General features: G+C 47.3%; 1 protein-coding gene across 5 annotated transcripts in view; it reads right to left on the bottom strand.

The window, feature by feature from the left end:
- GAB1 (GRB2 associated binding protein 1) overlaps positions 1-8,115 on the bottom strand; it is a 119,676-nt gene extending 111,561 nt beyond the window's left edge. For all 5 annotated transcript variants that reach the window (XM_036423443.2, XM_045576751.1, XM_045576753.1 and 2 more), the window contains exon 1: positions 7,535-8,115. In XM_036423443.2, the coding sequence (XP_036279336.1) occupies positions 7,535-7,606 (72 nt within the window). In that variant the 5' untranslated portion in view covers positions 7,607-8,115. The remainder of the gene's footprint in view (positions 1-7,534) is intronic.
- Positions 8,116-13,628: the final 5,513 nt, after the last annotated feature.

The following is a 13,628-nucleotide window of genomic DNA, read 5'->3' as shown; positions in this document are numbered from 1 at the left end:
ACAAGCCTGGAATGGCCAAAAACTTCCAGATCCTAGAGTGACTTTTCCCAGTAATTCCACAGGCTTCAATGCCACCTACAACGCATGAAGGTTCTGCAGCCGCTAAGTTGGCAACTGGAGAGGCTACTTATTTAATGGATGCAGAAATCAGTACAAAGAGCCAGTTTCCCCCCAGGAGTAGTGGAAAGAAGAAAAGAATGCCAACGCTATTTGTGCTTGGAGCAGAAGAGGGGGGGTGCGGGGAGAAGGGGACCTGGGACTTGATAAGTTTCCTTTTCTTCCAGTGGACAGAGATAAAGGAGCCACCGAAATGTGGGGACTGCAATTCAAGTTCAAATGGCAAATTCAAATGGAGCTCTAACTTCGTGGAAATCAGCCACCGTGCTAATGCAAGGAATGTGAAATGAGAGAAACCCCTCCGTCCACAGCCAGCCGGGGTTTAATGTGATCCAATGGGGTTATTCTCTCTCTTCCAGCGCTGGCTGGCTGGCACTCCCACAGCTGGGCTAAGATGGCTTCCAAAGTCCAAAATAAGAGGCTAGCCCAAGCCGGCCGTTGGCCCTCCTGCTGGAACTCAGAAGCAAATGAATCAAAGGCTCTTTTATTCTCCCTCCCACCAGAACATGCTCCCGCTCTGTTGCGAGCTAAACGCTTGCCAGGATGAATTATTTAGCGCAAGACAGACATAAAGAAGTCTTCACTAACACATGTCCCTTGGAATGTTAATGAGTTCAGGTGACCAAACACGGCGCGTTGTTTGTTTCTAGTTGGAGGCATAAAATTCACTTGCGGCCCGGATCCCATCAGGAGCATTAAGTCACAGCAGACACAGAAACTTCTGGAACCACAAGTTCAGCCCCATCCAAACTCCGTGTATGAGCCTGAGGCGTTGGAAGCCGTTCTCCTCCTGAGGGTATCTGATCTCAACACAAATTCTTCGTTCTTCCTTGAAAATCAGACTTCCCTTATGATTTTGCTATTTCGACCAGCAGTGTCTCAGTTCTCCCAAGAACGGAGACTGAAATTCATTTCTGAAGTTTCCCTGGCAGCCTCCCACCCAATACCCTCTCAGTCTGAACTGTTAAGCAATTATTATCCATATCATTTCATTTGGTGGTTAATCATATAGATGGCCTTATAACATGTCTTATAAAACCATTTATATGTGCGTGCAGTAATTACAGTCTGTCTTCACAAATAGATTAGAAACTCCTTAAGGGCAGGGCGTGGGCCTTTTCCTCCATTGTATTCCCCGCATGGCACAGGGCAAAAGCTCCAGAAATACCTGTTCATTTATTTATTCAGCCAACAGAGATTTGTCGCGCTCACCTGGTGCTCAGCACCCGGCACAGAAACTGCCTGTCTGGTGCTCAGCAAGCCTGCATTTCTATTAAGCAAAACACCCAGAGTCCCCAAAGAACCTCTGTTTGAGCAGTTCCCAACAGAGTTACTAAACTATTTAAAAGGAAACAATAAATAATACTTATTGCCCCAAAAGGCCTATTGAGACGCTCCTCATCTGCCTCTATCTCCCAAGGAAATGTCTGACAGGACGAATATAAAACCTGCAAGAATTCAGGATGTAGATCTATTACCCCACCCCTCCCCATTTTATAGAAAGGGAAACAGGATTTGATGGGGCAAAAGATCCCCCGGACAGTGTGGCAAAGGCAAGTCAAATTCTGGGTCTTGACACTCAGTCCAGTATTTCTTACACGGTAGCACAATTTACCCAAAACCGTTGAAAATAAAGTCCACCCGTTGCCTCCTTCCTCCTGTATGAGTACCTGTAAAACAGAGTGCTGGCGCTTCATGTTTTGCATCTATCACCTCTTAAAATCTCTCAATCTGCAAGTCGTCAAGACTTCATCTATGTTTTTCATGTTGACTCCAAAAGGCGGAATTTTATTTAGCCTTAAAAAGTGCTTTGTTATCATATTTCCTTCAGATTTTTTAAAGCAGACTTATAATAACAAAACGCTGAAAGAACCAATTCAGCTGTCAGCCAGATTATCCTAGTCTCTTGACATATTATGTTTTGTTCAAAGGGGATCCTTTTTAAAAAAATTTAAAAACGAATGTTTAGAACAGCAGAACTCTAAAACTACCTTCCAAATAGATATACCTTCCTAATGGTAATTCTGAATCCCAAAAGTCAAGCAGACTTAGGAACTCTGCCAGTTTCACACGGAGTTCTGTACTCATCGCTAAGCCCAGGCACAATGAGAGAATTAACCGTCATTAACTCTCATCAAGGCTTAATGCAGGTGGTAGTTGTTGATCTTTGTGAATAGAAACAATGTTCAGGCCACAATGGGAAAGGTAAAAACAAAAACAAAAATACACATTTGGAATTTTAATGGAATGTTTACTGACATGGGGATCGCAAGGGGAAAAATTTTCGTCGACGGAATAATTTTGTTACTCATTCACTGTAAGCAAAAGTTCCAGAATCCATTGATCGCTATTCTGTTAATCAGAAAGAGCTTCCAGATATCTTTGTTGTAGTGACAGGACCCACAGAGACTTAATGCTTAGCACAGATCCCAGGCTGTCCTGGAACCAAGGAGATGTTGCTACTCTGGTGCCCTCTCTGTGTAAGATGTCAGGTGCCCACTCAGAGGAACAGGCTATTATTTTGTTTCTAGGCCCATTTCCAGTACGGGGGGTGGAAGGGTGGGGTGTGGAGGAGGGGGTGGTGGTGTTAGGATATGTGTTCTGGAAAACCAGACAAGAGCCATCCTCTTAGATGACAGCTGAGGAGCAGCAGAAGCCAAGCTCAGTGCAGATTATATACCCGAGAACTAAGCCACACGGCTGAGTTCTTGCTCCCAGGCTGGCTGGCTGGCAGCTCACAGGCCACCTTGTCCAGGCCTCCGAAGCAGGTTCTCCTGCTGAGATTGCACACCTGCCCAATGCTGACAGCTGGGCCATGGGGGAGCCCAAACTTGGTGTCCAGCTTAAGGCAGGCCAGAGGGCGGCTCCTCCTGCAGAGAGATGGTGATAGCCAGCTGGCGTGAATCAGTCCTTTGTTCCCAGGCTTACATTTTATCTCAGCTAAAATTTCAAGTTCTGATGAAAAGTCCACCATCATTTCAAGTGGCTGATTTGTCTTTACTTATTTTATTTATTACTTTTTAAAAATACATTTTTATTGATTTCAGAGAGAAAGGGAGAGGGAGAGATAGAAATATCAATGATGAGAGAGAATCATGGATCAGATGCCTCCTGCACACCCCCTACTGGGGATCGAGCCCATCACACAGGCATGTGCTCTCTGGAATCAAACTATGACCTCCTAGTTCATGGGTCCATGCTTAACCACTGACCTATACCAGCCAGGCAAATGGCTGATTTGTCTTTATAAATAACTCTTTAAAAATCTGAGCACATCTGTTGAATGCATATTACCAAGAGTTTATTTTCTGTATCCCTTAGGGGTGGTGATCTGTATATGATTCCACTCAGGTCCTTAAAAGTAAAAAAGCAGCTGTTTAATATATACTGCAGGACAAAAACAACACTGTAGCAGCAAAACTGAAAAAAATTTAAAAACAGCATGCAAAATTTCACCTCTATCTTAGTAGACTTTAAAAAATCCAGAAAGAATAAAACACATATAAGAGATTCTTACCCTTTTTCAAATAAAGGTAGAAAAGGTTACAAAGAGACAAAAGGCTAAGGAATCCGCTAAGGATTCCAGGCTTTCATTCACTTTCTTTTATGCCACTTTCACTTAGTTTAGGAAACTCAAGAGAAGCTTTCTTATCAGATGAACACACCAGCATGCAAAAATAATATTGCTTGAGTGTCAACAGTGAGCATAAAATGAAGTTGTAAATGGAATGTATTGGGGCCATAACTTGAGATTACTTTAAAGATAAAACTGTCACTTAATAGCCCTTTGGGCTCATCTTAGTGTTGGGACTACCCTATAAGTACTATAAACAACAAGGCAACTGTCAAAGCCCCATGGGCCAAAACGTTTCCCAAAAGAATCAATGCTCAAACTCTAACTCCCTGAAGTCCTGTCTAACAATTACAGTACCATGCATCCAAGTATCTTTTCACAGCAAACCCACTCATTCCAAACCATTATCAAGCCCCAGCTGGGTAGCTCAGTCGGTTGGAGCTTTGTTCAAGACACCAAAAGGTTGCAGGTTTGATTCCAGGTCAGGGCACCTGGTTGAGGGTTCAATTCCAGCAATCAATCGTGTTTCTCACCTCTCTCTCTCTCTCTCTTTCTTTCTCTATCTCTCTCTCTCTCTCCCTCCCTCTCTCTCTCTCTCAAAATCAATAAACATATCATTGGCTGAAGAGTAAAAGAAAAATAAAATTATTAAGCAACTATTTGCCTGTTTGGTGACCAACAAAGTTTCCTCCTATCCAGAAAACAAAGATTTCACATGAAAAGAAGACAAGCACAGAAAAGCATAAATGCATGCCTATATCTTCGAGGATCAAAGCTACTTTAGCAAAAGCAATCTAAACTGGGTACCAAAGCCAAAAGATCAATAATCTGAGATTTTCAAAATATTCTGGACAACCAACATGACAGCTAAAATACACACACAAGCTGGGACCAGTTTGGCTCAATGGATAGAGCGTCGGCTTGGAGACTGAAGGGTCCCGGGTTCGATTCCGGACAAGAGCATGTACCTTGGTTGCGGGCATATCCCCAGTAGGGGGTGTGCAAGAGGCAGCTGATCGATGACTCTCTCTCATTGATGTTTCTAACTCTCTATCTCTCTCCCTTCCTCTCTGTACAAATCAATAAAATATATAAAAAATTAAAATAAAAAAATAAAATACACACACAAAGCTTCATTTTAATTTGTAACACCCTTGTCGCCCTCTTGGACCCCTCGATTCTGAGCCAGCCTGCCCACTGTCTTCGTGGGCCATCTCCATGTACTTCTCTAGTGTGTAAAGAAACACTAATAGCCCAGCCGGTTTGGCTCACTGGATAGAGCATCAGCCTCAGGGTCCACGATCAAGGGCACATGCCAGGGTTCAGGTGGCAGACTTGATCCCCAGTAGGGGCCGTGCAAGAGGCAGCTGATCAATGATTCTGTCATCATTGATATTTCTATCTTTCTCTCCCTCTCCCTTCCTTTCAGAAATCATTAAGATTGTGTTAAAAAAAAGAACAACAACAAAAAAAACCCACTAATATTCCAGCAGGCAAGAAAAACTCAGCCTCCCTCCAGCTGTTAGGCAGATTGTTCCCCCTGTTGAAATCACAATAAAGTATTCCCAGGGTTTCAGACTACACTGAGCTTTTTTCTTCTTCTTTTTTTTCTTTCTTTCTTTTAAAAAAACCACAAACAAACAAAGAACAACAACAGCATGGGCACACAGTCCAAAACCACTCTGCATCGTCTGCTCACTACACTTTGTCTCATCTCCCCATAGACTCGGAAAGCCACTTGAAGGGTCTTGTTCCTTTAGCAATGCTCGTCTAAGCCACACGCCACCTCTTCATTGCATTCTGAGCTCATATTTATATGGGCTCCTAGAAAATTATAACCTGAAAGGACCTTCAGAGATGGTCTAGTCTGAATTAACCAATGCGTTGGGCAGAACCAGGTTCAAATTCTGCCTCTGGCACATTCTAGGCATGTAGACTGTTTTCTTATCTGTAAAACAGAAATAAAACTACCTCATAGAACTGCTGGAATGACCAAATGAAATTATTAACTTTTTAAAAAATTTTGGACTTTCCTTTTTTGGGGGGTTCCTATAAAGACACTCGTTTTGGGTGATTTTCTTCCTGGTTTATATTACATTCAATTGCAAGCCCAAAAGGCAGGCTTTCCTTTTTTTCTGTGTTCACTAGTCTTATGGTGCCTAGTCCAGTGCACGCCATCTTTTGAGAGAGCCACAGAACAACCATGTGAAAGAATGCATCAAACTTCTATTATCACCACCAATTTCAGCAAATGTGTGGTTCGTTAGTTCCCCCAAGAACCCACCCACTTTGGATTAGGTGTTTTCTAAATGTGCCTTCTCAAAACAAATACATCTCTTTATCTCTCTATTCCCTCTTCTTGCCGGGGCGGGGAGACGCCCACTGCCTCTCTTAATTTTTGGAATAAAGTTAGAATCTCTTCGAGGATATTAAGGCAAACTGCGATGAGGGGAAGAGACAGAATTTAGAAGGATTCAAAATATCTGGAGAATTTTCTTAGGATTTTGTGGCATCAAGCCCTTCAATGAGAATTACTTGTCTAGAACAAATTCTGGCAGAGAGTAAGAAACTCACTGGCCAGCTGTCAGTGAAGCGACTAGTAAGTACTGCACTTCACTCCGTTTTGTGCAAGCAAGCAGTTCCTCAAAGGATCAACTTGATGCTGATACTGGGTATAGATATCCTTCAACAAGAAACACGTTCCTTTAGAAGCGCTGGCCCCTTGGTAGTAAATTTATATATTAAAGGGGGCATACATTGTGCTCTTGAAATGCATTTTACTAGGAAAATTCTGCTCCATATGCCAGGGCAAAAGTGCCATTTCTTTCCTTTGTGGGGTGTGTGTGTGTGTGTGTGTGTGTGTGTATAACCACCAAAGAAACAAGGAGGGAGAAACTTATAAGATCCCAGACCCTTGAAGAAGACACAGATTTCCACCAAAGTAGGTTGGTTCTTTCAAGGAATATTTTTTTCCCAACAGTTAAAACCGTGTAACACTTCCTCGGCATCTTGTACCAATTACACAAACACCATTTCAGCAACTCGGGTGGCCTGGGGAAAAGACCACAGCAATCTTTCCGAGCCCCCGCTGTCCCCTCCCGCGGGGCCTGACAGCGTGTCCCGGGCGCCCAAACACCGGCCGCCAGGCTCCCCCAGCGCCTTCCTCCCGCAGCAGAACTGCCAAGGCTCCTGGGCCAAACTCCAACGTCGCCGGATTCAAACCGCGAAAATGTGAACCCTGCTAAGCAAACGGTAGGGCGCGTAACAACTTTTCCCATCCTTTCTCCTTTTGCAGATGTGGGATACTTGTGTCTCTAAGGCCAACTTCCCAGGTCCACAGCCCTCTTCCCGGATCCCACATCAGGAGAAAGCAAGAGGGTGTGCAGCCCAGAGAGAGGAGAGCTGGTGACTTAGACAACCTCTGCTCTCGGTTTTCCTGCTGCGGGACACTGAGTACACAGCAGCCCCGCGACGATGCCATGCAAACATAAAGGAGGGAGAAGGAATGCTCTCCTCCTCGGTCCTGCCAAAAAAGAAGCAATGAAAGTCAGCGGGCGTTTAGCTGGAAATCCCGGGCCTTCTTCTGGGGGCCGCTGGGGCCCGCCAAGCGGCCGTCTGGAACCTGGAGGAAGAAAAGTTATACCCAGCAAAGTGGAGGAGGTCTGGGCGTGAGGGTGCAGATCGGTCCCCAAGGGGCCGCGGGGAGAGAGAGATGGGCACTTAGCCGGTCCCGCGCGCGGCCAGCTGCAGCCACCGGCGAGCCGGCCCGGGAGAGGTAGGTGCCCGCGCTCGGGCTCGCGGAGCCCCCAGAACCCCCGAAGAAGCCCCCGAAGCCGTACTTACATAACGCTTCAACTTTTTCTCCGGGGGCGACTTGCGGAGCCATCCCGAGCAGACCACTTCGCCGCCGCTCATGGTGCGCGCTCCTCGGGCTCCGGCCCGGGCAGCCGAGGGCGGGCGCGCGCGCTCCGGACACCGCGGGCGCCTGCGGGCGGAGCAGCGGCGGGGACCTCGCTGTCCGGCTCTGCACCCCAGTCCGGCGGGGTGGGCGGGGTGGGCCGGCTCCGCGGCGCGGCTCCGGGTCCGAGCCTCTCCTCCGCAGGCCGGCGGACGTGAACGGGAGCCGGCTGTGCCCCCCGAGGCCGGCACCTCGGGGTAGGGGCCGCCGCCCGTCCAGGGCACGTCGGCCTCCGTTCAACGCGCCCGCCTGGCCGCCAGGCGCCCGGTGCCGCCGGCCCTGAGAAGCGATCGGGCTCCGCGGGACTGACTCGGCCCCCCGGCGGCGCCGAGCCGGAGCCCCCTGCGCTCCGCCCCCTAAAGACAGAGCCTCCCCAGAGCGCCTTCCGAAACGGACACTGCGCTGCACGCGCGCACACACACCGACACACACACACACACACACACACACTCTCTCTCTCTCCCACACTCACGGTCTCACACACAATGCCCAGCGCGGCGCCCCCTCCGGCTCTCCCGCTCTCCTGCTCCCGGTTTCGGGTGCGCCCCGGGGCGATCCTATCCCTTCCTCCTCCCCGGGGGAGGGTGGGTCACTTCCCCGCACACCCGGGAAGCCGGGAGGAAAGGGGAAGCCGCGAGGGTCCCGCGGACCGCGGGCACCGGGCAGTCCTGGGCGGCGGGCGCTGGGCAGGGAAGCGGGTCCCGCCGGAGGGGGGTGCGCGGCCGCGGCCGCGGCCGAGGGCGGGCGGCGGCGGAGGGACGAGGCACCTCGCTCGGCCGCTGGGCTCCGGGGTTCGGTCCCCACTGTCCCGCGCCCTCGCGCTCCTCCCGCGCCGCCTCCCCCACCCGGGGCGCGCGGCAGGTCCTGAGCCGCCCGGCCCCCAGCCCGATCACTCCCTCCCTCCCTCCCTCCCTCTCCCGGCCTCCGGGTTCCCTCTTCCTCCCTTTCCTCCTCCCCTTCCCACGTTCGGGCTGGCTCCCGTCTCAGCCCAGACTTTCTCTGAAACTCCGCCCAAGCGCTCCCAGCCAAAACAACAAGGGCCGGGGAGGCGGCCCCTGGCGGAGGAGGGAGCGGGAGAGGGAGGAGGGAGGGAGGAGGGAGGGAGCGGGAGTCCTCGGGGCAGCCTGGGATTTGTAGTTCGGGAAGCCGGAGCGGGGTCCGCGGCCGCGGGGCGGCGGTGGCAGCGGAGCCCCCAGCCAGCCGGCTCCTGGGGGATGGAAGGGGGGAAGCAGCCGAGGCCGAGGCGAGGGCATCGCGGCCAGGGCCTGGGCGCTTGGTGGAGTGAGGAGCGTTAGCATGGTCTGTCAGGTTTGCAGTCTTGGAGCATAGGGTTTGCTCGGAGTCGGTTCTGTGCAGGAGATCTGAAGTTTGCAGAGTTTTCTCTACTTGACAGCCTGCACAGCGAACCGGCCTGGAGGGAGGCTGCCCCGGAAACCGAAGGGCAGGCACCGGGAGGGCAGGGCGCGGGGATCAGCGCCCTGGATACCCGCCTGGAAGGGCGGACCAGCCGGGCTCCAGCTGGAGGGTCCCCGGAACAGCCCTGCTAGTGTGGTGGGAACGCTTAAGATATAGGGAGGGGGTGGGGGTGGGAGTGGGGGGCAAAAGATTTGATTTGAATTTATCTTTGGGACAAGTTTAAAGCCTCACAATGTCTCTTTGTTCCCAGTTTTTTCTCCTACTGGACTGTATTTGTTTTAAAATCGACTCTTGAGATGTTGGACTAGGAAAGGGAAACTTACTGGATGATCCGTGTGCCCACTTGTGTGTGTTTTACAATTATGATACCTGATCCTGGGTTTAACCTGATCCTGTAATAGAAATATCTTTTCAAATGTACTTAGGAAAGACAAAGCCCTAAAAGAGAATTTAGAAGGTAATAGATAAAGGTGCTAAAAGTATTAGGAAATAAATGAATATTTCTGGAAACAATTACCTTGGGCATTTTCTTAGGAACTCGTTCATCTCCAGGAGTTCCTCTGAGTTTGAAAATGTACAATTGTAGCAAGAAATTAGAGGCTGGGGGCGGTGTCATACAAAGGTCCCTGTGCTGAGATAACATTCCGACGGTGACATAGGACGGTAAACAAATATAAGGTCTACACAGTACAGATTGTGAAAAATGTGCCCTAGGGAAATAAACACAGAAAATGGAAAGATAAAGAAGTAGGACTAGCCGAAACCGGTTTGGCTCAATGGATAGAGCTTGGGGACTGAAAGGTCCGGGGTTGGATTCCAGTCAAGGGCATGTACCTTGGTTGCGGGCATATCCCCAGTAGGGGGTGTGCAAGAGGCAGCTGATCGATGACTCTCGTGGATGTTTCTAACTCTATCTCTCCCCCTTCCTCTCTGTAAAATATCAATAAAAATATATTAAAAAAAAAAAAGAAGAAGTAGGACTAGGTTAGATAGGAAAAAGGGAAGTATTCCTCGAAGAGGCATTTAGCCAGATATTTGAAAGATATAAGGGAGGGGAAGCTGACTTGTTTTGAGGAAGAATAAAAGGCATAATAACCTCAAGGATGACTGCAAAAGAAAGAAGCAGCAAGGGGGCTTTTGTAAAGGCTTTTTAGAAAACAAGGGAGGGTAATTTTTATGGTAGCTGCTAAACCAAAGCAATTCTTTTTAAGATGTGAATACAAATTTGCCACAAGTTGTTCAAATGAAAACATGTCATCAAATTTGTTTTTTACTTGTCCCATAAGTAATGGGTCAGCAAGCGGAGTCAAAAGTATTTATAATTAGCATTAGTAAGATTAGTCCATCGTTGGGTACTCAACTGTTGACTTTCAAAAACTTACTACTCTCTCACTCCTGTTATAAAATTCATTTTAATGAAAAATTGTAATAAATCTTATATGTTTAACTTTTGGAAGTTCCAATATATTTTTTAATATTTCAAATAAGCGATTCAGTCATCTCATTTCTATATAAGAAATCTTTAAGTATTTTCCCCATTGACTGCTGTTGTAGATTAGTATTTCTAGCGCTCAAATAAAACTTGAGAGGTTGAAAATAGATGTTTCTATGTATGTATTTTAGAAAGGAAATTTGCATTATTTTTACATTACATGCCATTTTAGATTTTATATCTTTATACCGTAAAAGGATGCTGGTGCCCCACCGGTGTGGTTCAGTGGTTGCATGTCAACCTATGAACTTGGAGGTCATGGTTCAATTGCAGTAAGGGCATATGCCCAGGTTGCGAGCTAATCCCCAGTGAGGGACATGCTGGAGGCAGCCCATCAATGATTCTCTCTCATCATTGATGTTTCTATCTCTCCCTCTCACTTTCTTTCTGACATCAATTTAAAAATATATATTTTTTTAAAGGTATGCTGAAAAAAGCTATCTACATTATAAAAAGCCAGTGGCCAGAACACCAGGAGGTGCATTGCTGGGTTCGGCCAAGGTGGCGGAGGGACTCTGGGTCCCCCTGGAAGGAGAATGGATAGGTTGGGAAAGACCTCCTTTGGGAAAGACCTTACATTGAGATCCTCAGGCCTGGCCAAATAGTGCAGAAGAGTATTTCAGACAGAAGAGAAGCTATCCAAGTCCTCAGGCTGGAAGTGAAACCCAAAATGCGGGATGTTGAGTCCGAATGAAGTCACGGACTAAAACAGCGGAACTGAGGTTTATTGGGAGAAGCCAGTCCTGGAAAAGGTGTAGCTGGGTTTCCTGGAGCAGCCCCTTGTCCAGAACTTCCTTTTCTTGTTAGTCAGCAGAAGTTGAGCGTCCAAGCCAATTAAAGTCTATTAGTTCATGTGTGGAAGGCCACATGGCCATAAGCCATGTGGACAATGCCCCCTCCTCCCATCCCCACCCCCCAAAGAAACATCAGGAACCCATTGCTGTGGGGGAGAAGAGGGAGGGTAAAAGGAAGTGCTAGCCTTTTAACTCAGGGGGTTGAGACAGCCTTGCTAGCTCCTGACTGGTTATCTGCATGCTGTCTTAGTATGATTCATACATTTTTATAGTTCATGTCTCTTGTGCGACACCCTTCCTTCTCTGACTAGTTGGGGTGTCTTAGTAATTCCACCTAGTTGGGTTCTTGGGTTTTACTTTCCCTTCCCATGATCCCGCCCCTACCTACCTATCTTTCTTGTGTCTCCTCAGAAGGAGCAACCAAGTACTGAATGAAGGCAGCAGTCAGGCGAGTAAGAGGGACACTGGGTGACAGGGTGAGATTCCAGAGGCGGGCCAGAGAAAGGTTGTGCAGATCCTTGAAGATAATCTCAGAGTTCAGATATTTCCTTAGAGCAAATGGCCATGTTATCTCCAGTGACTTTAGAATCAAATAACCACCCATATGGCCTTTATCATTTACCTCTAGCATCACACTTTATGTATCCTCTACCTTGATCTTTCCGGTTCTTCTTAAGTAATTTTTCTCCTCAACACCTTTTGTAGCCTGTTGATACCTCCATTTTCTCATGATCTATCAGACTTCTTCTTTTATTCTCCCCCTTTTCCACTTTAAATTTTTTAAAATATATTTTATTGATTTTTTTACAGAGAGGAAGGGAGAGAGATAGAGAGCTAGAAACGTCGATGAGAGAGAAACATCGACCAGCTGCCTCTTGCACACCCCCTACCGGAGATGTGCTTGCAACCAACGTACATGCCCTTGACCGGAATCGAACCTGGGACCTTTCAGTCCACAGACCAACGCTCTATCACTGAGCCAAACAGGCTTCGGCTCCACTTTAAATTTTATGGTCCACATTTTTACTACATGCTCCCAATTCACAAAACCCCAATTATGAATGAACCCAACTCTATGTTCTTCTGCATATCAGCAGCAAAGTGATGTTGGAGCAAGTTATACAAATGGATGAGTGATCTACTAAATATTCATGTTTAATGTCTTCAATTAGATCCTCAGCTATCCTGCAAGGGCAGATCTTGGCTTTCTGGAGCTTATATAGTTTGGGGAGTCCTTTTAAAGAAAAAGAATATATAATCACAAATGTAACAGAATATGTATTTAGAATGAGAAAAAAAACAAATTATTGGAGGCTTGGAGATGTTTAGACAGTCTACTTTATCTAGACAGTCTACTCTCTGCAGTAACTTAAAAAAAAATAACAGCTTTATTGAGATTTAATTCACATACCATAAAATTCACATTTTTGAGTGCACAATTTTATGGTTTTAGTATATTTACAATATTCTTCATCTTTACCACTAGTTAATATTAGAATATTTCATTGTCCCAAATAGAAACCCCATTCCCATTTGCAGTCACTCCCCATTTCCCCATCCCCCTCAGTCTCTGACAACCACTAATGGGATTTGCCTCTTCTGATCACTTTATAATGGAATCATATAATTTGTGACCTTTTGAGACTAGTTGTTTTTTTTTTTTACACGTTTTGTCAAGGTGTATTCATGTTGTGGCATGTATCAGTACTCCATTTCTAGTATTAAAGAATATTCCATTGTATGGCTATATCACATTTTGTTTATCCATCTATTAGTTGATTAACACGGATTGCTTTGACTTTTTGGCTGTTATGACTAACTAGAGGCCAGGTTCACAAAATTTGTGCGCTGGGGGTAGGGAGTGTGTCCCTCAGCCCAGCCTGCACCCTCTCCAATCTGGGACCCCTCGAGGGATGTCCAACTGCCCATTTAGGCTTGATCCTGGTAAGATTGGGCCTAAACAGGCAGTTGGACATCCTTATCACAATCCAAGACTGCTGCCTCCCAACTGCTTGCCTGCCTGCCTTCCTGATTGCCCCTAACCGCTTCTGCCTGCCAGCCTGATCACCCCCTAACCACTCCTATGCCAGCCTGATAGATGCCTAACTGTTCCCCTGCCAGCCTGATTGCCCCTAACTGTCCTCCCCTGCAGGCCTGGTCACCCCTAACTGCCCTCCCCTGCAGGCTTGATCGCACCCAACTTCCCTTCCTTGCAGGCCTGCCCCCCCACAACTGCCCTCCCCTACTGGCCTAATCACCCACAGTTGCCCTCCCCTG

Source organism: Pipistrellus kuhlii, unplaced genomic scaffold (genome assembly GCF_014108245.1).
Source record: "Pipistrellus kuhlii isolate mPipKuh1 unplaced genomic scaffold, mPipKuh1.p scaffold_m20_p_8, whole genome shotgun sequence".
Taxonomy (NCBI): domain Eukaryota; kingdom Metazoa; phylum Chordata; class Mammalia; order Chiroptera; family Vespertilionidae; genus Pipistrellus; species Pipistrellus kuhlii.
Note: the sequence above shows the minus strand (reverse complement) of the source record. Positions and strands in the feature narration are given on the sequence as shown.